We start from the raw sequence: 25216 nt of genomic DNA, 5'->3' as shown, positions 1-25216 counted from the left end.
ATTTAGATCGTCCTTTGTGATTTGCAACAGGCTGTGTGGCCTATCGATTTGCTTCAGAAATGATAGATGAAAAGAGTCTCTCCATTCCTACGTGAGCCTCTGAGTTCCAACCCCAGCACCTCCAAGAAAAAAGAAAGATGGTCTACGATGGCCTACAAAAGAATTTTTTAAAATCTAATCGTGATTACTTTGTCAAAATAATGTGACTTCTTCAGCTTTGCTTCCATAGAGAAACAGACGCGTGTGCTATGTATTAGTAAACCGAGTTCTAACTACGGCTGGAATTTGGTGGGTGGTGTGATCATCCTTAGCAAGCGTGCCAGCTCCTATCATGTTTAGAACCCAGTGTTCTGAGGTGCTCAAGTTCACACAGAGGAATTTGCTAAATAAATCCCTGGCAAGCCTCTGAAGCCTTAAATGCTTTCAAGTAGAAACGGCAAAATAACCCACCTACGTCAACACCTAAAACTTGTCACCTGAGTTTTACCTACTGGGTTCCCCTAACGTGCGTGCGATTTACTCAATTTAAGGGACTGTAACTGAGGAAGACAGCAACCCAGTTAGGTTAGCTGCTTCCTTGGGGCCCCGCACAGAAAAAAACGCACACAGAGCCACGGCCCTGCCAGGGTGCGTGGGCTTCCTCCAAAGTAGCGCTTTCACTCCCGAACCCCGCGTGGGCCAGGCCCGGGACCCCCGGCACCCACAACCCCTGGAGGTCCGGACGGTGATCACAGGCTACCCACTTCGAGATAGGTTCCCGGGACGGGCCGCTAATGAAATCGGGTGGTTCTTGAGACCTGCGCCCGGCGAGAGTAAACCACGAGTGGAAATGAGCGGAGTAGGCAGAGCCGAGCGGCCACGGGGAGATTGAGAGCGACGCCCCGCTGCGGAGCGGCGCGTGCGGCGCGGTCCTCCGGCCGGCAGGGGTCGCGCTCCGGTCCCGCTCCGCGCCGCGCCGCGCCTGCGCTTCCTGCCCCTCCCGGTCCGGGATGCTGCTGCCGCTGCTTCGGAGGAGCTGCTTCCCTTCTTCGTCTCCCGGAGGCGGCGGCGGCGGCGGCGGCGCGGAGCGCGTGGAGGGGGCGCGGGGGCCCGGGGCGCGCGGACGGCGGCCCGAGCGCGAGCCGTATGCGTGCATGGATCCGGGCGCCGCGCTGCACCGGCGGCCCGCGGGCGGCGGCCTGGGCGCGGTCTCCCCGGCGCTGTCGGGCGGCCAGGCCCGCCGGAGGAAGCAGCCCCCCAGGCCGGCCGACTTCAAGCTGCAGGTCATCATCATCGGCTCCCGCGGCGTGGGCAAGACCAGCCTGATGGAGCGCTTCACCGACGACACGTTCTGCGAGGCCTGCAAGTCCACCGTGGGTACGCCGGGCCGGGGCGGGTGGGCCTGGGGCGGCCGGGGCCCCGTTCCCCGTGGAGCCTCGGACCCTACCCCGGGGCCAGGCAGGGCTTTCCGTGGCCATTCCGCGGGTGTCCGGCCCGCAGAGCCGGGCCATTCCCTCCCGGACGGAACCTTCTCCGGTCATGAGGTCGGGCTGCACCCGCGGAAACTCCCGGTCCGTTATACCAGCTCCCCCAGGAAAACCGTGAGGTGGAGAACCTAGGCCACCCCCCGGTACGGTGCCCCGGGGCACCACCCTAAGCGGGATCCGACCTCTGAGCTTTGCAGGCTAGAGGGATGGAGCAGGTCTTGCTTTCTTCGTTTTCCGTCCATCTTCATGGTTTACTGAACTTTCCTGCGGGGACCGTTCACGCCAAAGCTACACTCCGGTTTCTTGTCTTGCGTAGAAATGTAGGGCAGAGGGATTTCGGCTGTGTTTAGCCTTGACCTCAAATAACCGGGTGACGGGCAAAGTGAGAACCGTTGCCCCGGCACCCACCCGAGGTCGGTGACATATGAAGAAATCCGTAGGTAAGCTCTTGGTTACCTTCCTCGGGATCTGGGTCTGAACCGCCAGGGAATGTTTTTAATGACGTTGGACGGACAGGACTTGACAATGAAGTTTGTCGGGGTATGGGAAACAGTTGCGCCTATGGAAAAAGCTTCCTGGAAACTCTGATTTGGGGTGGAATGGGGTAGGCAGGGTCTGAACAGACAGCTAAGAAAACTGTCGCTCGCCCAGAATTCCAGCCCTTGGGAGAGGACGGATCTCTGTGAGTTTGAGGCCAGCCTGGTCCAACACAGTGAGTTCCGGGACAGCAAGAACTGTGTACAGACATCCTGTCTCAAAACAGACAAAATCTCAGCTTGGAGATTTGAAGTGCTAAATACTTTTTACGTGTACTTCCAGCCGTAACCATTAATGGCTCTCGTTTTGAGATGAGAATTCTGTAGAGAATTTTAGGAATTCCCCTTAGATCAATAACTGGTAAGTTCTCGGGTAACAAAGCTACCACGATTTTAAGGACTGGAAAATTAAACCTTCAATTTTCACATTGACTTTTTTAATTTCCTTTTTGAGTTTGCCATCTAATGCCTTTTTTTTTTTTTTAAGCAGATCATTTTGGTAATATTTATGCTCCTTCCACCTTGTTTGTTTTTTTTAAATGTTTGTCTTGGGGATGTGTTATTAAAATCCAGTAGCGTAATTGTACCCGTTGCAAATATCAAATCTTGGATCCTAAGAGCATATAGGGAGTTATTAACCAGGAAATGAGGCTTATATTGTTTTGTGTGTCTGACATACACACAAAAGTGTATGTGCGGCTGAATGCTATTGAGAATTACCAGTCTTTTATGGCCCCACACTTACATGTGCAGAAATGAAAGGTAAATGGTTGTGTTTAATTCGGAAGGGAATCTGGTACAGGTGTTGACGATATGAAGGCAAGCGGTTCTGAGGGAACAGCATACCTGCGCTCTTAGAAGGTTTCATAGGGGCATAGAAGTGGGTGCGTGGACGCTCTGGCTGGCATGTCATCCTGAGAGGGTGGATCTGCCCTGCGAGCTTTTCCCGGCTTTGGCAGAGTGAATCTAGCCTGGGACAGCATGGGATTACAGACTATCTGGAAATGATGGGGAAACAGGCCTCTTCCCACACTTAATTATATGACATGTACCAGTGTGTCTTCGCACATTGGGGGTGGTTGAGGTTTTTTTCCTTGAATGTTTTTTTTTCCCCTCCATATGCGGCCTAACGTAATTAATTTCAGTAAGTGTTTCTTGTTGTGGGGAGTTCAGAGAAAGAGACGGTAACCATGGTTTTAATCAAAGCCTGAAGACACTGGATGCTAGTAGGCTCCTCCTCAGCTCCTGCCTCTGAGGTGCTGTTTCCTCCCAGTGACCTGCTGAGCACCTGCTCTGCTGGGTGTTACCCTGCCTGTGGGGTTGATGTGGGAAGCAGGGCGTGGGCTCTGTGTGCAAGTGGCGCCAGGTTCAGGAGGAGCTAAATCACAGTGGTCAAGGTGAGCAGTACTTAGCGAACAAGCCTCCTGGCCACGGCTGAGGGCTTGTTAGGGATTCCTTCCCACTGAACCATGGGGAGCTAAGTCCATTTCTTAAGTTCTAAAATGCTATTTGGGTGTGGTGTAGCCTTGTGTCCAAGCTCATAGGGTCCTCCAGAGACCTGTTTTTCTACTTTCTTCTCACCCTAGTACAAAAAGCCCCATGCAGGTTGAGTGTCTTCCCTGATGCTGTTTCCCTTACTGGGCTAAGGCTTGCAAATGTTGGCTGCTTCTGGTCCTTGAACGTGTGTACACAGAGATGAGTCGCAGAAGCAGGGGAATGCACCTGTAATTCCAAGGCTAGAAGAGGACTCCTGAAACATACCTTATACTTGGTATAACAGGATAGTGGAAATCCTTAGCAATTTGAGGTGGTAGACAAATAAAAAATTTGAATCGGTGAAATGTTGATTTTTTTTTTATTGTTATGATTAATACTTGGAGCAGACTGGGTTTTAAACGCATAGAATTTACGAGGGTGTGAAAAGCTATAATAGGTAGAACATAATTGTTTAAATAGATTTGTATTTGTGTGGAATTAAATTAGTCTGATACAACTAGAATGATTATTAATAATTTTGAAGGTAGAGAGATAGGAGAAAAAGAACACTACTTTGCTACAGTTTCTTCTTAGCCTGGAGCAGCGCTTCTCAACTTTCCTAATGCAGCAACCCTTTAATAGTATTCCTTATGTTGTGGTGACCCCCAACCGTAGCATTATTAGTTAGAGGGTCATTCGACCACCAACAGGTCCTGAGACCACTGGCCAAGACAGTGTCTCTGACATACTGATCCACTTTCCTTCCATGGATACCTGTACCATAAATGTACTTTATCTGCACCGCTGCAGATCCCTCAGTATGTGTGCATTCCTGTGGCTGGAAGATACAGAAGCACTGCTGAATTCCTGGTCTGGCTTCTGTGTCCTGGATCCCCTTAATTTAGCATAATGAACTTTTTCAATAGTACAGTTCAGGGCTGGAGAGTTAGTCCAGTGGTTAAGAGCACTTGTCCTTGTGAAAGACCCAGGTTCGATTTTCAACACCCACATGGAAATTCACCACTGTCTTAGGCACCAGGCTCACATATGTTGCACAGATGAACATGCAAGCAAAGCATTCATACACACAAAATAACAAAATAAATTTAAAAAGAAAGAAAATTAACATAAAAGTATCATTTTAAAAATCCCTTTAAAACATGGAAGCACTGCTGAGCTAGGTTGCCAGGCTTGGTCTCAGAAGACAGCGAAGCCCCTGGAGAGGTGATGCTAGCCGCGTTTGGATACCACAGTCCTTATGATGTTCTTCTGGGTGTCCTCTCTTGGTTCATGCGGAGGTTGGGAATGCCCAAGCTACATCTCCTGGAGCGCTTGAACTAACAACAGATTTGAGGGCTCATAAAACAGGTGAATGACTAAGTCCCCTGCAGAAATGGCTATCCGGGTTGCCTATCAATGTCATCAAAGATGTCTGTACCTAGTAGGGTAGGTAGAATGGCAGGTATGGAAGAAATTAACTGGTTTGCTCTTTAGTCTGGAACTTTTGTAGCTGAAATTTGGATGAGAATAGTCAAGGTGAGCTTACTGTTTGGATTAAAACTCTAAGCTGATTTTATTTTGTTTGCACTTTTATATTTAAGTGCAGTCTTCCAAACCATAACACATCTGCTGAGTGTTTCCCTTGAGAACTGTGGGGAAGGGTGCTGAAGGGTTGGCTCAGCCTTTAAGAGCTCTGGCTACTCTCCAGGGGACCTTGGTTCGGTACCCAGCACCCACATGGCAACTCACAACCATGTGGCTACAGCTCCAGTTCTAGAGGATCTTATGCCCCTTCTGACCTCAGAGGGCACCAGGCATGCATGTGGTCCACAGATATACATGCAGGTAAAACATCCATCCACATAAAATAGAAAGGACGAGAACTAGGAAAGAATGTCCAGAATTCCCTTCCCAGACACTGAGGAACAGTGCGGCCTCCCACATTGTCCTACCCTCTGCCAGAGTGACGTGCAGTGACAATTCAGGGAGAATGCAGTGTGAGAGGACCTGGGGTCTGGGCACCTGTGGTTGGCTTTATTTCAGGGAGTTGGTGTAAGCCTACAGGCTTGTGGGATGTCCACGCTTGACACTTGGTAATCTTTCTATCTGAACGCCAGCTTGCAGAGGCAGGCTGTGGTCTTTGTAGTCACTCATGCAGGGAAAGTAAATATCTGGCCCCAGAACTGCCTCTTCGTTTCTGCTTCCACGCTCATGCTATTATGCATGATAGGGGTTGGTGGAAATAGCCTCTTTTTTTCCAGCCTGTGCAGCCTGCCAGGAGCTGTCTTAAGGAGGCCCGGGAACTGGCTGGAGAAGGGAGGAGGCTCCTTTGAGAACGATAGGTGTTTTGCTGCCTAGGCGTCAGATACATTGTTCCAACCAAGCATTGGTTTAAACAGGGAAAGAAAACAGCTTTGTGCGGTAGTCCTCAGCAGATACTTTTGAGATGTTCTATGTATCTACATCAGAAAGTTCTGGGAGTGTTTAAATAGGGCACAAAGTTAACACCTGCATACCTGGCTTATCCCTTCGGAGGGGGTGTGAGTCACAAAGAGAGTGGAAAAGAGATGAGGGCCACTGTGCTTCATCAGAGGGAAGGAACTGATTATTAACTCTTTTCCTGACGTTGTACAGCTTTGATGTTGGAAAAATATTTGCAAAACAACATACAAACCAAACCCGGTACCCTAATTGAGTATGGTTGTGCTGTTAGTCCGGTAAAGCTAGGAAGCAGCAATACAGACCTAATAGGACACAGTGTGTGTGTGTACCTGATGGGCTGCTGAAACTCCTTGTTTTTTTGTTTGTTTGTTTGTTTGTTTGTTTTAATGATGTTTGTACTCTGCTGTTGAGCAATTGAAATAAAATTGAAAGCCAAAATATTTTTTTTTCTTTTAACTTTTACTCAAAAAGAAAAGCTCTGGTTGTTCCTTTAGCCACCATGGCCTTTCCCTATGCTGCCCAGTTTGGGGAGTTTGCCAGGTAGCAAACTGGACCTCAGTTCAAGCTCTTCTGTATGTCACCAATCATCTTTAAGCAGACCACTGCCTCAGGTCCCTCATTCACTAAAAGAGGGTTGGGGCAACCTTCTGCTTTCTCCCTAGTTCACAGTGTAGGAGTAAATGGGGAACCGTGTTCTGGGTGCCTGGCCCAGAAAGGTAACCCACCATTTTGTTTTCCCATATCGACATTGTAAATGAAACTTCTAGAAAATCTGTATCCTTTAAAGATGTGCACAGTGTATGCAGTAGAGTAAGAAATACCAAGTGTCAGCCGTGGTCCTGGTGAAGTATGACACCTCACAGAGCCTGCGCAGCAGCAGTAAAGCTAGCTGAGCACCTGGCTTTTCCCCCGCTGCCCTCCACTGTAACTATGTCCTTCCTTTTTGGACTGAGAACTGGCAATGCTGTGTGGTGGTCAGAGCAGAAGAGGCCACTAGCTTTAGTTTCCAACTACCTGTGCACAGCAGATTTAAAGGGATGACTTCAATGAGATAACACATTAAGCTCTTAGCGTAGTACCTGGAGCACTGCAAACATCAGAACAGTTAGTTCTTTGTTCTAGCACTTAGAAATAGTAAGCACCATTTTCTGAGATTCTTCCAGCCTCCCCCTGCCTTAGGCTGTGGTTACTGTGGCTGTGTGGTCATTGTGTGCGGTTGCTGTGACTGACTAGTTGCTGCATGAACGCTGTGGCTTAGTGGTTGTTGTGGCTCTGTGGTTGCTGTGGCTGACTGGTTGCTTCATGAACACTGTGGCTATGTGGTCACTGATGTTGTGGTTGTTGTGGCTCTGTGGTTGCTATGGCTGCATGGTCGCTCAGGCTGCATAGTCTCTGTGGTTGCTGTGGCTGTGTGCTCACTGTGACTGTGGATGAGTGGTCACTGGCTGCATGGTTGCTGTAGCTGCGTAGTCTCTGTGGTTGCTGTGGCTATGTGGTTGCTGTGGCTACTCAGTCTCTCTGGCTGTGTGGTTGGTTGCTGTACAGGGCTGTTAGGATTTATTTTAAAATGGCACATACAACAGATCTAATATGAAAGAGGTTTATTGGTTGGGGAAGGAGAGAGAGGGGAGTATTGGGAGGACTCCCAGGAAAAAGAGGGAGAAACCAAGGAGCAAGATGAGAGAGAGAGAGCAGATGGGAGTGGCAGGCCAGTTATACCTGAAACACCTGGCCCACCTGATGTCATAGGGCACAGGTAGTGACGTAAGACATTGTCAGGACCCTAAAGGCTCCTAAAGGCAGCCCAGTTGAATTGCCTGCACAACATAACAGTGGCTGTGTGGTGAGGCTGTGTTTGCCTCACATGTACAGCTGTGTCCTGTGCTTTGTGTCGGGGTGGTCTGCGGTTGTCAAGGCTAGAGTAAAAGGGAAGAGAGAGCTGCAGATGACGGACCTGTGCCATACACAGCCGGGTGAGCTTCTTTAATGGTGCACGGGGGGTTACACTCCCCTCCCTTTTAAGATTTATTTGTATTGTATGTGTATGGGTGTTTTGCCACATGGGTATGCCGCTGCACTACATAAGTGTAATGCCCCCGGAGGCCAGAACAGGTCCCCTTGAAGTGGAGTTGCAGACGATTGCACATTACCATGTAGATACTGAGAATCAAACCTTGATGCTCTTCGAGAGCAGCCAGTGCTCTTAACCCCCTGAGCCATCCGTCCAGCCCTCCCCCAGCCCCAGTTTTGTTCTTTAGTGGTGTCTCTCTCTGATACGATCACAAGATTTCATAATTAGAATATTATTTTTAGTTTTACTGAATCCTTACAACACAGCTTAGGGAGGAGGACCCAGCCAGATCGAGAGGTTTCACCCAGTAGATACTTTCTGGGGTTGACATGAGTTAAAGGGCTGGTCTGGAGGAGGCTGGCCGACATCTCCTTCGTGGTGTGCAGGTTCTGTGCTGCGGCTTGGACGGGAGTAGGGGCTATGTGTCACACACTGAGTGCCTCTCACCCGAGCCTGGGTTTGCCTCTGTGGCCTTGACACAGCTCTTGGTTTAGTCTCTCACTGCCAGTGCACTCTAAGGCTTATGCTGGGAGGAAAAGTCATCGACCCACCGAAGGCGGTCACTGTGGCGGAACTGTAATGTCACAGTCATTTTACACAGAGACCTGTGTCAGAGCCCAGGGCTCTGTGGCTGTGTTCAGGTTCAGTAAAGTCTAGTGAGGTCTGGGACAAGCTACAGATTGGCAGAGAAGAAGGGGGTCCTATAGGAGGGGAGGGAGCAGAGCAGGAGGCCGCCTGTAATCAAGGACGTGAGCCATGGTGTTATTTTTTTCTTTAGACTGGAAAAGAATGTGAAGAAAGAGGAGTTTGTGTATTTCTGCTGTTTTCATTTTTGTAGCTTCTTAGGGCCCAGCAAAAAGAAACAGTATTTTGAAAATGTTTTCCCTTCTGGCCTTCCTAGGCACCAACTCCTTCTGCTATGAAAGACAGACCAAGAAGGAAGCAAAGCCTGGCTCGCCTTAATAGGCTATTTGCATAACATTTCGTACACCGTATTTTTCTCGCCCATCTGATCTTTATTACAGCCTTTTGTTGTTACACAGTGTGAATTTGAGCAGTGATTCTGCTGTTGTATTAGCATGTAGTCTAGCAATTACCCCGCTGTCTCTGACCTGACGTCCCTACAGGATATCATGGCAGTGCCCACCTGACTGGACTGCCACTGGGGGATGCTTTGGGTTCAGGGCACTAAATATCTGACAGATAACACCTTCCTTGCACTAAAGCAAACGAAGGTTGAGCTCTGGCCACTGTAGCTCAGAGACCACACACTCTGATAGTGGGGAGCCTAACCCTGTAGGCCGAGTCCTTCCTGGAGACATCGCTAAAATGCTTTCAGAAAAATGTCTATACGGTTGGAGGCTTAGCTATAAGTCTGTTACCAGAATAATCTACTTAGGGACTACTACTCCATGGAAGTGATAGGGTAAGTAATCTGTTACCATAGTAATCTCTGGGATGTGTGTGCACAGACTAGTGAGACTGCCTGTTCTTTACGAATTGTACAAGAAGTAAGGTGTGTGTGTCTACACATACACACCTATACGTTTGTATCCACTGCTTCCATTCCGCATCTGTGTCCTTTGCCTCTTACAAAAAACAACTGAGCAGCCATGAATGTCCCTAATTTTTCTAAAGTAGTCATCATTTCTCCTTGAGTACACAGCATTTGAAGGAGAGGAGAGGCCAACCGTAAGTCACCAGCAGAGTCCTTGAGGAGCTGCTGTGCGCTGGGCAGTAAGCCCAGCATGCTAGGTCTTTGGGGGATGCGCAGCGGATGGGTGAGGCCAGCAAAGAAAGATGCCGTAAGGACAAGAAGAATGCAGGAATTGGGGTGGGAGCAGGGCAGGTGCAGTCAGGGAAGGTTCCGTGGAAAATGGAGGATTTAAAAGTTTCTGAGCAGACAAGGTTTTCTAAGAGTGGATGGCAGAGGAAGGCTCTTCGTTGCCTTTGGGGTGTTAATGTAGGTCAGTGTGGCCGAGCTTTGGGAGCAGGGACTGTCCCCATTTACCTACAAGGTAGTGAGGGCTTTTATTTGCTGGTTAGTGAAGAAGCCTCTGAGAATCTGTACTCTACAGCGCTGTAGGTAGGAGTGAAGGTGACAGCCCCTTGTTTACAATATGTGGTTCTCCACTCCTGTCTGCTGACTGACCCTAGAGCTCCTGTCCAATAGTTGACATGCTGATGGTTTGCCGTCACTCCCTAAGGACCGATACCATTTCTGTGGCAGGCAGATGCTGCAGATACACAGCATGGAGTCATTTTATACTTGTGAGGTGAGGCTTTTAGACATGTCCCGTGGTATACTTGTATTAATACAAAGGTATGTGCCCAAGCCATAAATTGCTTTAAGTTTCCACTCCTTATAAGCTACAGTACAGGCTGTTTTATTTAAGAGAGGAGATCATTTATAGACTTGACTTTTTTTCTTTTTTAGATTTATTTATTCTAGGCATATGAGTGTTTTTGCCTGCAAGCATGTATGTGCATCATGCGTGCACAGCGCCGGCCAAGGTCAGCAGAGGCATTGAATGTCCTGGAACTGGAGTTACTGGCAGTTGTGAACTGCCATGTGGGTGCTGGGAACTGAACCCAGGTCCTCTGCGCGAGAGCAGTGGCTATTCTTAACCACCTCTGCACCCTGATTTATAGAGTTAGATTTAGCCGTGTTTGGATTCTGCTGCAGTTATGGTGGTTACTCGGTTCTCCTCAGTAGCTGAACAGTTGTTTTGTTTGTTTTTTGTCTTGTTCATTATCTTGTTCAGTACCTGACCTCATTTCCTGATTTTGAATATTAATGCCTGGTCCCTTTATTTTCATTTGTTGAGCTTTGTGGTTAGAAAAATAATCCTCATCGAGGATTGCAGGTAGATTTTTCAAGGACACTTGCTCAACCATGTTTTTAGCAGCTTTATTCATAATAGCCAGAACCTGGAAACAACCCAGGTGTCCCTCAGTTGAGGAATGGATACAGAAATTGTGGTATTTTTACACAATGGAATACTACTCAGCAATTAAAAACAAGGAAATCATGAACTTTGCAGGCAAATGGTGGGACCTAGAAGAGATCATTCTGAGTGAGGTATTCCAGAAGCAGAAAGACACACATAGTATATACTCACTTATAAGTGGGTACTAGACCTACAAGATAGGATAAACATACTAAAATCTGTACACCTAAAGAAGATAAACAAGAAAGAGGGCCCGGGGTAAGACAAATGGATGGACATTGGAAATAGGAGAAAACAAGTAACAGGACAGGAGCCCACAACAGAGGGCCCCTGAAAGACTCTACCTAGCAGTGTATCAAAACAGATGCTAAGACTCATAACCAAACCTTGGGCAGAGTTCAGGGAATCATATGAAAGAAGGGGGAGTTAGTATGACCTGGAGAGGACAGGAGCTCCACAAGGACCAAATATATCTGGGCGCAGGGGTCTTTTCTGAGACTGTTTCTCCAACCAAGGACCGTGAATGGATATAACCTAGAACCCCTGCCCAGACATAGCCCATGGTAGCTCAGTATCCAAGTGGGTTCCCTAGTTAGGGGAACAGGGACTGTCTAAGACATGAACTCAATGGCTGGCTCTTTGACCTCTCCCCACCCCCAGGGAGGAGCAGCCTTGCTAGGCCACAGAAGAGGACATTGTAGCCAGCCCTGAAGAGACCTGATAAGCTAGGATCAGATGGAAGGGGAGGAGACCCCCCCTATCAGTGGACTTAAGAGAGGGCAGGAAGGAGATGAGGGAGGGAGGGTGGGATTGGGAGGGAATGAGAGAGGGGGCTACTGCTGGGATACAAAGTAAATAAACTATAATTAATATAAAAAATAATAAATAAAATAAAAAGATTTTTCAATGTAGTTGAGAAAGAGTAGAGCATGACATGTGTAGGCCCAACATGACTTAGCAGAGAAAACTGCATCTTTAGAACACAGGTGGCCTGCACTGGCCATGGGACAGGCAGGAACACCAATGCACTTAATTAGTTAGTTAATTGAGATGTGCCGGGTGTGGTGGTGCACACCTTCAATCCCAGCAGCAGGGTCTCTGAGATCGAGGCCAGCCTGGTGTACAGAGTAGAGTGAGTTCCAGGACAGCCAGGGCTATATAGAAAGACCCTGATTCAAACAAACAAACAAACAAACAAGCAAAAACAAAAACCAAATAAATGAAAAAGAATTGTCTTCTTCATTCTATTGTGATATTTTATATTCAGAGAACTTCTCTGCTGTATATCTTGTGACTGCCCACCAGCTCGGCCTTATAAACACGTCTTGTGTTTCTAATTTTAAATCCAGTCATATGTTCATCTCAGATCCTCTTCTGACCACTGCTGCCCCAGGTCCCAAAATGACTGACCAGCAGACGGGCAGAGTCGGTGTACTGGGGTTGTCCACGTGGGGTCCTAGCAAGTAGGAGAGTAGACCCAGAAAGGGGATGTTCCCAGTCCCCTCCTCAGCCAGCACCTCGTTTCTCTACTTGTAAATACTGTGTTTTTTAAAATCTTGTCTTGAAATATATTTTCTATTGCTATAAAAGATAACAGGTGAGATACACAAATGAAATTTGGAGTTTTAAAATTTATTTGAGGCTTACTGGTCTTATTTTTAGAAGGAAAAATATTGTATGTGATGGTTTTGCTTGTGATATTAAAATGAATAAAAATTAAAATTGAATATGCTAATCTGTAGATGACTAGTTTTTTGTTTTTTGTGGTTTGTTTTTCTTTTTTTTTTCTATTTTGTGCTGAGGTCTTACTTTGTTGCCCAGCCTGTCTCAAGTACACCCCATCCCAGCCTCCTGAGTACCTAGGAGCCCTAGGTTAGGAGCTCTCCGCCTAACCTGGTTTACTATAAAATTTTTATAACAGTGTGTTCCTCTGTGAGTACTACACTGTCTTGCACATATTCACCAACTTTCGGGAGGTGTAGCAATTTTGATATGTTTATAACTTCAGAATTCAAACAAAGGCTATGTGAAATCAGGGTTACATTTCGATTTTTTTATGTAAGAATCATCTCTGAGTTGGCATCCTTTGTTAATGTTGCTGTGGTTTTCAAATGGTGCCAGGAGTCTTGAATTCCTGTAGCAGCAGGTACTAGAATAAGCCGGGCAGGCTTCTGGGTTGAGCATGGAGGGCAAGAGTGCTCCAGAGCTTCAGGCCTCTGCACTCTCTCCCTCTCACTGGTGAATTCTTGTGATATTGATTCTGTTAGTTTTCGAGTCATGCATATTAAGGATTCTTGCAATACACTGCATCTTTATCATTTTTGCTTCATATTCATTTGTTTTATCTACAGGTGTTGACTTTAAAATCAAGACTGTAGAACTAAGAGGGAAGAAAATTAGATTGCAGATCTGGTAAGTGGCAGTCTGTCCCAGTCTGTCCCTGTGTGTTTCCATGCTGCCTATAAGAGCCATCTCACCTCGCCGACTTCCCTTCGCATTTTAAAATAATATGGACAGCTTCCTGAGAGCGGCTCCTTCCTTCACTTCATTTGCACGTGGGGTGTCATGTTGCTGTCCTGAGAGCCTGTTTGAGCCTCTCTGCCTTTGTTTTCCATCACTGACCTATCTCCAGACTGCCACCACTGAAATAATTGCTTCACTTGAACTGGGCATGTAGCTCAATGGTAGAACTCTTTGCTTGGCATGTGCAAGGCCCTGGCTTCCATCCCCAGCACTGGTAGGGGAAAGGCCTGTCTTCACGTCTTTAAAATTCCTGCATGGTATTCAAACAATCCCAGTACGTTCATAATCATATTGTCACCTACACAGGCAGCTTAGGGGCCCCATGCTGGCACAGTATGGACATGGTGTGACAGGCATGCCCCTTCCTGTTAGTTTGACTGGGGCCTCTTCTGCATACCAGAGGGGACCCAGAAACCCCACCTGAGGAGAGAAGACCCTCAGCTCAGCATGGAACAAGAGGCCTGACCAGCTGTGTTCTAACCGTGCTCGGTGCTTAAATGCCTCTTTTCCCTATTAACCCACAGTGTTATTATCTCTAAGTCCCCGATGTTGCTATCCACCTCTACAGAAGACAGGATGGGCTCTGGCCTGCAGAGCTTTAGTGGTAGTCCCACCGAGCTGTTCGGAGAATGCATTGTGGTTTTCACAATACTGGTGCAACACACTCAGCTTACTAACTCCTCTTGGCAGGTCGCCCTCAGCTCTGACTGTCTGTCCACCATCTGTGTGTGTTTGCTTTCATCTGCGTTAACTGCTGCTGCATCTGTCACCGGTCATCTAACGCTTGAATGTTAGTGGCATGTCTCCATCCTTCATCCATGTCCTTGTCTGGGGCACAGCTGCAGCCGAGCCAGCCTTGCTCTACCGATGTCCTGAGGTAATTATTTTCATTTGGTCATCTGCAACTGTGTGACCCACATAAGGGCTTTGGGGGTTTTGTGGGTTTGTTTGTTCCTAACGGTTTTACCTAAAGACTTAGGTAACAAGAAATAACTATTTCTTACACTAGTCTACAAAAAGGTAACAGTCTCTGTGTAGTTCATTGCTGTCCATCAAATTTTCTTTCACGGACTGGAGAGAGTGCTTAGCAGGTAAGTCCCCTGGCTGCTCTTTCAGAGGACCTGAGTTTGAACCCCAGCACCCACAGTGTAACTCACAACTGTCTATAACTCCAGTCTCAGGGATCTAACACCCTCTTCTGACCTCCTTGGGCTCCAGGCACATACTTGGTACACACACATACATGCAGAAAAACACCCATATGCATAAAATCTTAATCTCTGACACAAGCTGCTGTTTCTAACTGTAAGCTCCGTAAGGGCTCGGGGCATGTCCACCTCCGCACCTAGCATCTGTGGCTATTGTTTTTTGCTCTGAGAAGGGTAATGAAGCTAATATTAGAATGTGTGGTTTGAGCGAGTGACAGGCAGAATATGTCCTGGGGCTGGAGAGATGGCTCATCAGTTAAAAGCAGCTGTTGCTCTTGCAAAGGACCTGAATTTGGTTCCCAATACCCATGTTGCATTGCTCACTCACAACTGCCTGGAATTTCAGCTCTAGAAGACCCGACACCTTCTGGCCTCCAAGGGCACCCTCACGCATTTACATAATTAGAAATAAGGTGGCTTTGTTTTGTTTTATTTTTGTAGCTGTCTGAACATTTATGTGCCTCTTGTTGGTTGTGTCCAGCCTCCCCTACAGTGGCTTTAGCTCTCATCAGTTCCTGGCTTCCCTTATGGAAGCCTGGTCCATGAATTGGTAGTGTGTACTCAGCCACTGGGGGTTCTCAGACCATTTTTAGATGTGAAAGCATTCTCCAGAAACTGCCCTCTGCCCTCTTGACCCTCTGTAAATTTCTGCAACGTCAGCATGACACCAGTGACTGTCACGGGGAAGAGTGGTGGTGTGCTCTGGATTCACTGCAAAGCTGATACACACTTCTGCTTGGAATATTCCAGTGTTTGGTTAGCAAGCAAGACCTGTGTGTCACGGTGCTTCTCGCTGTGAGAAGGTACTTAACAGGAGCAACTTAAGAGAAGAATGGTGGGTCTCAGGGTTTGAGGGAGTGCAGTTCCTTGTGGTGGAGAGGGGGTGTGCAGGGATGGCTTGCAGCGGAAGCCCGGGGCTGCTTGCTCACATCTCAGCAGCCCAGAACGAACGGGAATCAGCTCTCCTTTGCCTTGCTCCCGCCTTCATTCAGTCAGCCGCAGTGGTGTCACTTGTGTTCAGTATTGGGCGTGTCTCAGCTAATCCTCTCTGCAGACACTCCCTATAAATAGATAGGCCATGTGACTCACCCGTGCCCTAGGTGTTTTCAATCTGGTCAAGCCAACAGTCTATCATGACCTCTTTTCCTGAAGGGGTTTTCTGAATGAATCTTATTTCTACAGTACATCAGCTACTTGATTAATCACACCATACTCAAAAGACTTTCTTCTGAAATATTTTATTTAAAATAAGAGAAATGAGCCAGAGAAATAGCTCAATGATGGAAATCATTTTTTATTCATTTGCTAGTAAAGACAGTATTGGTGTCATGGTTCTCTTCTATTATTTCTTTAATAAACGTGCAGATTAGACACTGTTATTGGAAATGCTTGGGACCAGACGTGTTTGAGATTTTTAAAATACTTGCACAGGTACAATGAAATAACTTGGATTTGGGTTCCAGGTCTAAACATGAAACTCACTTGATTTGCATATACTTGATAATCTTATCCAACATCTCTGTATGCCTGCATTTTTCTAAATATTTATCTATTTCATGTAGATGCTCTATCTGCATGCACACCTACATACTAGCAGAGGGTATCAGGTCACAATACAGATGGTCATGAGCCACCATGTGGTTCTGGGAATTGAACTCAGGACTTCTGGAAGAGCAGACAGTCCTCTTAACCACTGCGCCATCTCTCCAGCCCAAGTGCCTGCTTTTTTTTTTTTTTTTTTTTTTTTTTTTTTTTTTTTTTTTTTTTTTTGAGGTCACATGAAGAATTTTTCATGCATGGCAGCAGCAGCACCCTGGCTTTCAGAAAGACCTTGGAAGATTTGGACTTTTAGATTGAGGGTGCTCAGCCTCTACTGTTTGTCACACTTCAGAGATAGGACAGTCCCCATGCCTTGGCTGTTGAAACGGGTCTCATCCATCATCAGCTGGGGCTCAAGGCAGCAGTGTCTGGGAGCAGCACCTCAGGATCCAGGAGGATCTTGCTGCACACAGGCCAGGACCCTGCCTTCTCGGGCCGTTGGTTACCACAGAGGAGCTGTTGGAGCACCTGCTTTCACATTGCATATTCTCACTGCCACGTTTTTAATTCCTTTATTGTGTGTAAAGGACTACTTTTTTTTTGTACTTAAGTATTTCTACATAAATGTACATATAATCATAAGGTCACTCAAATAAAATGTGCCAGTGGCATGTAGGTTCTTGAATTTGTGTGTGTCTGTGTGTGTACATGAAGGCAGGTACTTGTGGAGTTCAGAAAAAGGTGTCTGGTCCCTAGGAACTGTGGTTATAGGCAGTTGTGAGCCATCTGATATGAGTATAGGGAACCAAACTTGGGTCCTCTGGAGGAGCAGTGTACACTAACTGCTGAACCATCTCAGTCAGGTTACTGTGGTGAGATGTGTTTCCTACCTTGAGATGAAATAGAATTGAAAGAGTTGCTGGCCACTTCATTTTAGCCATCATCCCAGTCTTCACTGTCGAGGAGTTCTGAAGACTAGTCCTGCTTGTAAGAGGTTGGGCATGTCATGTTAAAATTGATCCCCTGCCCTGCAAATTAGTGTCACTCAAGTGAACGTATTAGGCAGAAATTAGAATCTTTGAACTAGAGCTGGAAAGATGACTCAGAAGTTAGGAGCAAACATTGCTCTTTGTTGTGGTGGTGGTGGTGGTTTTGGTTATTTTGAGATAGGGTCTCATATGTAACCCTGGCTGTCCTGAAACTCACTCTGTAGACTGGCAGGCCTCAAATTCAGAGACCTGGCTGCCTTTGCCTCCTGCATGCTGGGATTGAAGGGGCGTGTCACTATGCCCAGCTGTTACTGCTCTTTCAGAGGACCCAGTGTCTGGGCCCTTTCACCAAGGTAAAGGCACACAGCTGCCTGTAACTCCACCCCCTTGAGGACTCCACTCCCATGGGGTCTGAAGCCTCTGGCCTCTCAGTCACCACAGCCAGGTCCACATGCAGACAGTATACACATTCATGCACATAATTAAAAAGAAATCTTTTTAAATATCCTATTACCCAACTGTAAAATGGAATTGCAGAAATTTTTTAGCTTGTACCAAAAACAAAGAGAGAGATGAGAATAAGACCCCATGCTATTCTAATAAATGATTATTCAGCTGACAGCAAAACCCAAATCTCTAGAAATGAGTTCTTTATCATTCCAATGAAAATTCAACTTCCTGGAAGTGAAGGTGGAGAGAGTATTATGATTTTCTCTACCGTCCCAGTATGATACCATCATCAACAGTTGAATGTCTTATTACCGTCTAAGTTTTTTTTTAGCATGGGTTTTATTTTTTAATATCCTCATGTGAAGGGTGGAGAGACAGCTCCTGCAAAGAAAGCGGGTTGGGTTCTCAGAACCTACATGGTGCTGCCAGCCATCCCTGACTCCAGTTCCAAGAGACCTGCACAGGCACCAGGCGCACACAGGTACACATGCACACATTCAGCCAAACACCATACAAATAAACATAGATAAATTGTTGATGAATGAAGTGGCTCCATTCGGACGTCCAGTAGGCAGCTGGCCGAGAACCTGTCGAGTGGAATCAGCATTTCGCTTTCCCTGCTGCTCAGCCTGATGTGGTTATACACAACTCAGTTTACAGAGCTCTGGGGAGTAGGAAGTGGCTCAGCCTGAGTGTTCAGGCATGCAGAGGAGTCATTCTAAGGAACGGTTTCTCTGCTGCAGGCATTCAGAGCCGGACACCGAAAGCAGGCCAGAGAGTGGGCCTCACTGGGGAGCGGGACCAAAGGTGGCTTTGCAAGTGTGTGTTTTGATGTCCTGAGCTTCCTGTTGTGGCTCTGTGATGAAGGGTGCTCTCTGGGAAAGCTGTTGATCTCAGTGGACCATCTGTCTCCAACTGTGCAATTTAGTTGTTGGTCCATGCGCAGAAACACCACGTGTCTCCTGACGGTGTAAATCAGCCTGAACGAAGTTTCCTCTTCCACCTGTGAGGCTCGGGAGAAACCCCAGCATCTCGTCCCCTGGGTGGAGGAGTACACAGGGCGGGTTTGCACTAGGATGTGCACTTGGCTGCTTTGCTGGTTTGAGAACTGACTTTTACCACTGTTTCCTAGGGACACAGCAGGGCAGGAGAGATTTAACAGCATTACCTCAGCCTACTACAGAAGTGCCAAGGGGATCATACTAGTATATGACATCACCAAGAAAGAGACTTTTGATGATTTGCCAAAATGGATGAAGATGATTGATAAGGTATGTGTCGAGTTCTCCTATTGTAAATCCTCAGCTTGTGGGCATCACATTGTTACTCATAAGAGGAAAAAGTGAACAGAATGATACAGCATCCTCAGTGGACTAAAGTCATCTCAGCTGGACTGCATCCTCCCTGCAGATGAGACAGTGGTGGACCAGATTACCCAGCTCATCACTAAGAAGCAGACTTGCATTCTGGTCCCTGATTTCAAAGCCTGTCCTTACTCCTGCTCTGTCTGGCTGCTTCCTCAGAGTTAGACTAAACAGAAAAGGGCATGTGGGCATTCTTTATGTATTTATGGTGCCCATGTGTGGTCCAAGGGTCTAGTCATCCTCAGCACTGTAGATGTCCTTCAGCTCCTCATTTTGAACAAGAGAAGATTTCTCTAGGCTTTAATCCTTACAGAAAATCCTTTATTTCTGTGTTAATAAATTTGCATAGCAAACGTACCTTTAGAAGACAGAGCAGCTGGAGTTGAACTGTGACCGTGTGTATATGAGTATACATTTGACCACAATTTGAGAGGCTTTGTCCCCCAGGCAGTCATTAGATGTTTAATTCCTTTATGTTAGAAGCACACACAAAACAGGCTTCACGTAAAATCGTGTTCAGCTGACTGTGTTTGTATGCCATAGCTGCTAGAAAAGGTTCTTTTCTGGTTTTACAAGCTTTTAGTGTGTGCCTCTTCACAGTATGTTACGGCATGGTGCCGTGCACCTTTGATTCCAGCACTCAGGAGGCAGAGGTGAGTGGATCTCGGAATTTGAGATAAGCCTTGTCTACATGATAAGTTGGGTACACAGTTACCCTCATGCCACCAGGGAGGGTGGTCATCTTTGTTTGCCTGGGGCTTCCAGAGGGACACGAGCCCCTCACCGTCAAACGGGGAAGCCTGTCAGCAGGCCTGTCCAGCAGCTGGAGCCGCAAGCTGAGCGCTCACATCTGAAACACCAAGCGCAGAGGAGAGTGAATTTGAAATGATGTGAGTCTTTAAACTCTGATGGCCCACTCCTGTGACATCCTCCTCCAACAAGGCTACTTCCAAGTTTTCCCAACTGGGGAGCAAGTATTTAAATGACAGAGGCTGTGGGGACATCTCAGGCAAGCCACACACACACACACACACACACACACACACACACACACACACATGGTTTACAGAGTTCACTCTAAGGTACTCGAGCATTTTGTCACCTGAGCTATCTGCCTTCCGCTGGTGTTGGTCTTTTGGAGCTTACATTCCTGAAATGGCTCTTAGATTCTGAGAGGCATTTTAAGGAGCACAAGACCCATGTTTAGAGTTGTAGGCCCGCCCTTTAGAGATGCCTAACACACGTTTGTGTCCTGTGGAGGAGACCCTCGTCTGAAACCGTGGAGCTGCTCCTGAGGGCCTTAGGAAAGGACAGTACGTACACGCACTGTAGTCTAGACTTTTTTAAAGTATGTGGTGAGTGAGTGAGGGCCTGTGATGTGTAGGTTTATAAATCCAAAAGATTTGAATACCTGCCGTCCAATGCACTATCTACCATTCTTTGTGTATGCCGTGGGCAGTGGTGGCGCACGCCTTTGATCCCGGCACTAGGGAGGCAGAGGCAGACTCATCTCAGAGTTCAAGGACAACCAGGGCTACAGAGAGAAACCTTGTGGGAGAGGGCTATTCACACTCATCTTCCTTTTTTTTCTCTCATCTATTTATGTCGCTGTCATCTATTTATTTATTTATTGAGGCAGGGTCTCACTCTGTAGCCCTCTCTGGCTGACCTTGAACTCACAGAAAACTTCCTGCCTCTGCCTCCCAAGTGGCTCCAAGGCCACTAAGAGGAATCATTTTTGGAATGTTCTCCTTGGGCCAGGCTGTCCCGTCAAGCCAGTCAGCCAGGTTGCCGCCTCCCCTCACCAAAGAGTGCTCTGCCATGATCTCCGGATTTCCTCCATGCAGTCTGCTTCAAATGATATTTTTTTTCTAGAAGTACACGAAACAGAATGATTGAGAGATGCTAACGTTGTTGTTGTTGTTTTGTTTTTAAGAAAAAGGTTTTGTTGTACCTATATTTTTTAAGACCTTGCAGATATAGCTTAAAATTTTCTCAGTTATAGAGTTGATGTTAACTTCATGGTAGCATAAAAGTAAATTTAAAATCTTGGACTGACTGCATTTTATCACCAGATACTCTATTAGGAGGGCCTCCTGTGTGGTTCAGTGTTCTTCTAGAGCAGAGGGCTTGCTTTGGGTTTTATGTACCTTGCTTCTTTCTTCATCCATTTTGTTGAACTTTGGCCTTTTACAGTTGATGGCCATTTTAGTACATAGGTTCGTGTCGCTTTTAACCATTTCCTCCAGAGTCGTAAGAACGGCTGTGGGAGGCGGAGACCATGGTCAGAAGGTGCTCTCTAAAGCACTGTGAGCCCGGAACAATAAGTAACGGGTGACAAGTTGTGAGTTTTTCTGTCAGTGTGTGACATCTTTGAAAATCCTGCAGTATGCTTCAGAAGACGCTGAGCTTCTCCTGGTCGGAAACAAGCTGGACTGTGAGGCAGACAGAGAGATCTCCAGGCAGCAAGGAGAAAAGGTGCGTGAATCTGAGCACTCCCAGGCAGCACCCTGGGCTCTGCTGCTCGCCCTCCTCACAGCTCTGGTGACGAGCAGGGATTGGCCAGCACACCCCGCGGCACGCCTTCCTCTGCAGGGATTGCCCAGCACAACTCGTGTTGCTTGCTTTCTCTTTTCTTCTTTGGATTCTTTTTGAAGCAGAGTGCGAAAGCACTTTGGTATATACTGTATTATTATGTACATTGACATTTTCTACAGAACAATGTTTTTAGGTTGCAAGATTTGCGTTTATGATTTTTTTTCTCTTGCCTTGGCTTTTGCTAAGGATCCAATCATGGAGAAGCAATGATGCATCTTAAATGTCAGATACATTGTACATTTAGACTCTTACACACAAACGGATTTAAAGGTCTCTAGAGATTTTTTTATATGTACATTGCTGTTTACTTACAGGAATTTACTATTCAGATGAACTTGCAATTTAAACATAATGGGACTTTTCAGACCCTGATCCCTCCCTCCCTTAGTGGTAAATCGCAGAGTCTGTGGTCCTGTCAGAGGACTGGCAAGGGTCTGGGTGGCTCTGCGTGCTTACAGTGGGCACCTGTCTTCTCAGTTTGCACAGCAGGTAACTGGGATGCGGTTCTGTGAGGCCAGTGCCAAGGACAACTTCAATGTGGACGAGATATTTCTGAAGCTCGTTGATGACATTCTGAAAAAGGTAAAAAGTGGGTAGATGGGTGGATGGGCGGATGGGTGGATGGGCGGATGGGTAGGTAGGTAAGTAGGTAGGAGGGTGGGTGGGTGGGTAGATGGGTGCTCAGGTAGCTGCCATGGCGGCTGTTGCTCATGTATGGTATTGTGGAGTTCCTTAGTATTGATGGACATTCTGTTTGCTTTGCTTTGAGAGAGAATGTTCTGGAGTGACTTAATGTAAGGTCTAGTGGCTGTGAGAAGCTGGGGTGTGGCTCAGTGGTAGAACATTTGCCTAGCTAGTACTTAAGGCCCTGGATTCCTGCCCAGCGCTGTATAACTAGACTGGCTGCTAGTGTGGGGTTGTGGTATAGCGCTGCTTGATAGTCACGAGGCCCTGGGCCCGGTCTCCAGCACTACCGGTAAACAAAATGCCATGTTTATGTGACACTTCCCTTTCTTTTTTCTTTTCCCACAAGAATTAAGTTTAATATGGAGACCTAGCACATTGTGCAGCCTTCCCCACTTAGAGAAAGGCCAGTGCCACCGGCCCTCATCAGGCCCCTCTCTCTAGAGGGAGACCTTCGCAGAGGATGCTGGGCGGCCTCACTGAGCAGCAGCAGTGTCTCTGGACCACTAGTGTTTCCGCCGCTAGCTGGTGTTGAGCAGAGGATCCCTGAAGCACCATCACTAGATGACAGCCAATGCTCCTTAAGCAGCTGCAGTGTGTGTCGCTCACGGACAGCTGCACGTGTTTGTTACAGACAGGGTTATTTTTCCCCAGGTATTTTCCCTCAGAGTCCATTGAGCCTGGCAGTGTAGATCCTCCCAGGGCTAACAGGGAACAGGCTAGCAGCTAACAGGGCTAACTGTTAAGCACTAACTGAATATGTCACTGAGGCCCCAGGACCAGCTCATGGAATCTCACAGATGTGACATGATTCAGACGTGTCTGATGAAATGGTTGCTTGTGTCCCTGGCAGAGGTTGCTTCTTTCTTTAGACAGTGTACCAGTTCTCCACTGATTAATGTGTTACATTTCCATTATACTAGATTCTGTGCAAAAAAAAAGGGGGCGGGTTTTATCATGTTGCTAGGAATCACCCTCAGTACTTACAGGGCTGGAGAGATGGCTCATTGCTCTTCCAGAGGACTCAGGTTTGATTCCCAGAACCCACCTAGCATGTCACAGCCATCTGTAACTTCAGCTCGCAGAGACCCAACACCCTCTTCTGATTTCCTTTAATGGACGCGTGGTACACAGACACACATGCAGGCAACGCACCCATACATAAATCAGAGTTGTACAATTTAGAGCATCCCCTGTTGCTCGCAAGACTAAGGCCTGTCTGTGTTCTCTCCTTGTCTTTTAGATGCCTCTTGACATTTTGAGAAATGAGTTATCCAATAGCATCCTGTCTCTACAACCAGAGCCGGAGATCCCACCAGAGCTGCCTCCGCCCAGACCACACGTCCGATGCTGTTGATTGGCTACTTGGAAGACAGTGCAGGCAATTCCTAGAAGGGGGAAACCATTCTGTTCTGCACTACAATCATGTGACAATTTCCTTTCGCACTTTGTAACCCAAGTCAGCTCTACACTAACTTGTAAATATGCACATATGCAATCCTGGGTAAGGTTATAAGTTGCATACTTCCCTTCAAATTATATTTCCTCATTTCCCCAGTGTCTAGTGTACATACACTGGGAGACGTAGTACTTCTAATATGAAGAATGGGAGAGGAGAAAGGCATAAAAATCTCTCCGTTACTAGAAATGTCCTTGGTAATTACACTACAAGGCAGACACTCCGGTGACAAGAGAGGACCTGGTGCTTCGCTTGCTGTTTCAAAGAAACTCTACAGAACTGAAGATTTTTTGAAAAAGCTGACATGACGACCACTTTTCGTTATTTACGAGGCTTTCCAAGATGTAGCATCCTGAGGTTTGGAGTGTCTCTGCCCCAAAGCAAAGCTCCTTTCGCAGCCACCACAGAGGCTTTTTACAGGGTACATAGTGAGAGGGTTTCCTAGGTAGAGGGCTGGACTGGACGTGGTCCTGTGGCTGCAGAATCCTGTGGGTTTCCCTTTGGCTGTGAACTGCTCTAAGAAGGACAGAGATTCGATAGAGAAGGACTGTTGGGCTGGGATTATAGCTCAGTGTTTGAGCATTTGCCCATCATACATGAGGCCCTGGGTTCAGTCCCCAGCATCACAAGGAAAAGGAAAAAAAAAAGAAAGAAAGAAAAGAAAAAAAAGAAATAAAAATAAAGAAGCATTTTTAAACTATAGAAAAGATTTTAAACCATACTGCTGTCCTACACAAATCCTGTTTAAGGGGATTTTAAGAGCTACATTTTAGTATATCAAAGAATACACATGCATTTGCCTAAAACATTCTGTATCTTTGTAATGATAAACTTCTCCCCTTGATGGTGAAGCTTATTCCTATTAAGCCTAGACTGTGTTCAAGTTTTTTGTTATTTTTTGGGTTTTTCCCCCCTTTGGTCTGATAAGGAATTTGTGAACTCTGTCTTTGGTATATCTTTTCTTAAACTGCACTGTTTTGTTTAGTCAGGGTAAATAAGTACATATTGAATAACTTGCTGTGTCCTGAGTGTTGTGGTATGAGAAGCATCGTGGTCTTTCTACACTAATGAAGTGCAAATAAAATTTTGTATTTATGAATGACAGTTGGATTTGCCACATGTATTCATGCAGTTCTGAATTACAATGCCAGATTCTTCACCAGCTCCACGTCTTGTGAGTGGTATTGGTAAGAAAGGCGTTCTGCCTTTGGAAAACACTCCGGCAGCATCTGGAAGGGTTCAGCACGGCTCTTCTGTGCAGTCCATCAGCTCGGATCTAAGCCTGTGTGCACCTTGGCCGGAGAGCAGGTATCGGGGTTTTCCAGCAGTGCCCATGGCAGCAGCATTCACAGAAGTCAGGAAAGCCCAGGGGGCAGTCCACCAAACACTTGACTTACGGAAACAGTAGATAATACTCAGTGTGCGTATAGGAGGCAGCGGCAGATGGACCGCAAGATCAT

At 46.8% G+C, this 25216-nt stretch overlaps 1 protein-coding gene across 1 annotated transcript; it reads left to right on the top strand.

Moving 5' to 3' along the window:
* The first annotated feature begins 989 nt into the window (after window positions 1-989).
* Rab12 (RAB12, member RAS oncogene family) lies at window positions 990-24860 on the top strand. Its single transcript, XM_055610160.1, has 6 exons — window positions 990-1356; window positions 13294-13354; window positions 18784-18922; window positions 21404-21493; window positions 22091-22195; window positions 23541-24860. Exons 1-6 carry the CDS (start codon window positions 990-992, stop codon window positions 23652-23654), a joined length of 876 nt encoding a protein of 291 aa, XP_055466135.1. The 3' UTR covers window positions 23655-24860.
* Window positions 24861-25216: the final 356 nt, after the last annotated feature.

This window comes from Psammomys obesus, unplaced genomic scaffold (assembly GCF_907164565.1).
Source record: "Psammomys obesus unplaced genomic scaffold, mPsaObe1.curated_primary_1811, whole genome shotgun sequence".
NCBI classification, from domain to species: Eukaryota; Metazoa; Chordata; class Mammalia; order Rodentia; family Muridae; genus Psammomys; species Psammomys obesus.
The sequence above is the reverse complement of the archived record's forward strand: the minus strand, read 5'-3'. Positions and strand labels throughout refer to the sequence as shown.

Bases quoted from the DNA above. Each gene is read 5' to 3' on its own strand.
- Rab12 (XM_055610160.1), top strand. From the start codon at position 990: ATGCTGCTGCCGCTGCTTCGGAGGAGCTGCTTCCCTTCTTCGTCTCCC. The intron at 13,355-18,783 runs GTAAGTGGCAGT...ACTGTTTCCTAG, and splicing joins AAAATTAGATTGCAGATCTG to GGACACAGCAGGGCAGGAGA. The intron at 22,196-23,540 runs GTAAAAAGTGGG...CTTGTCTTTTAG, and splicing joins TTGATGACATTCTGAAAAAG to ATGCCTCTTGACATTTTGAG.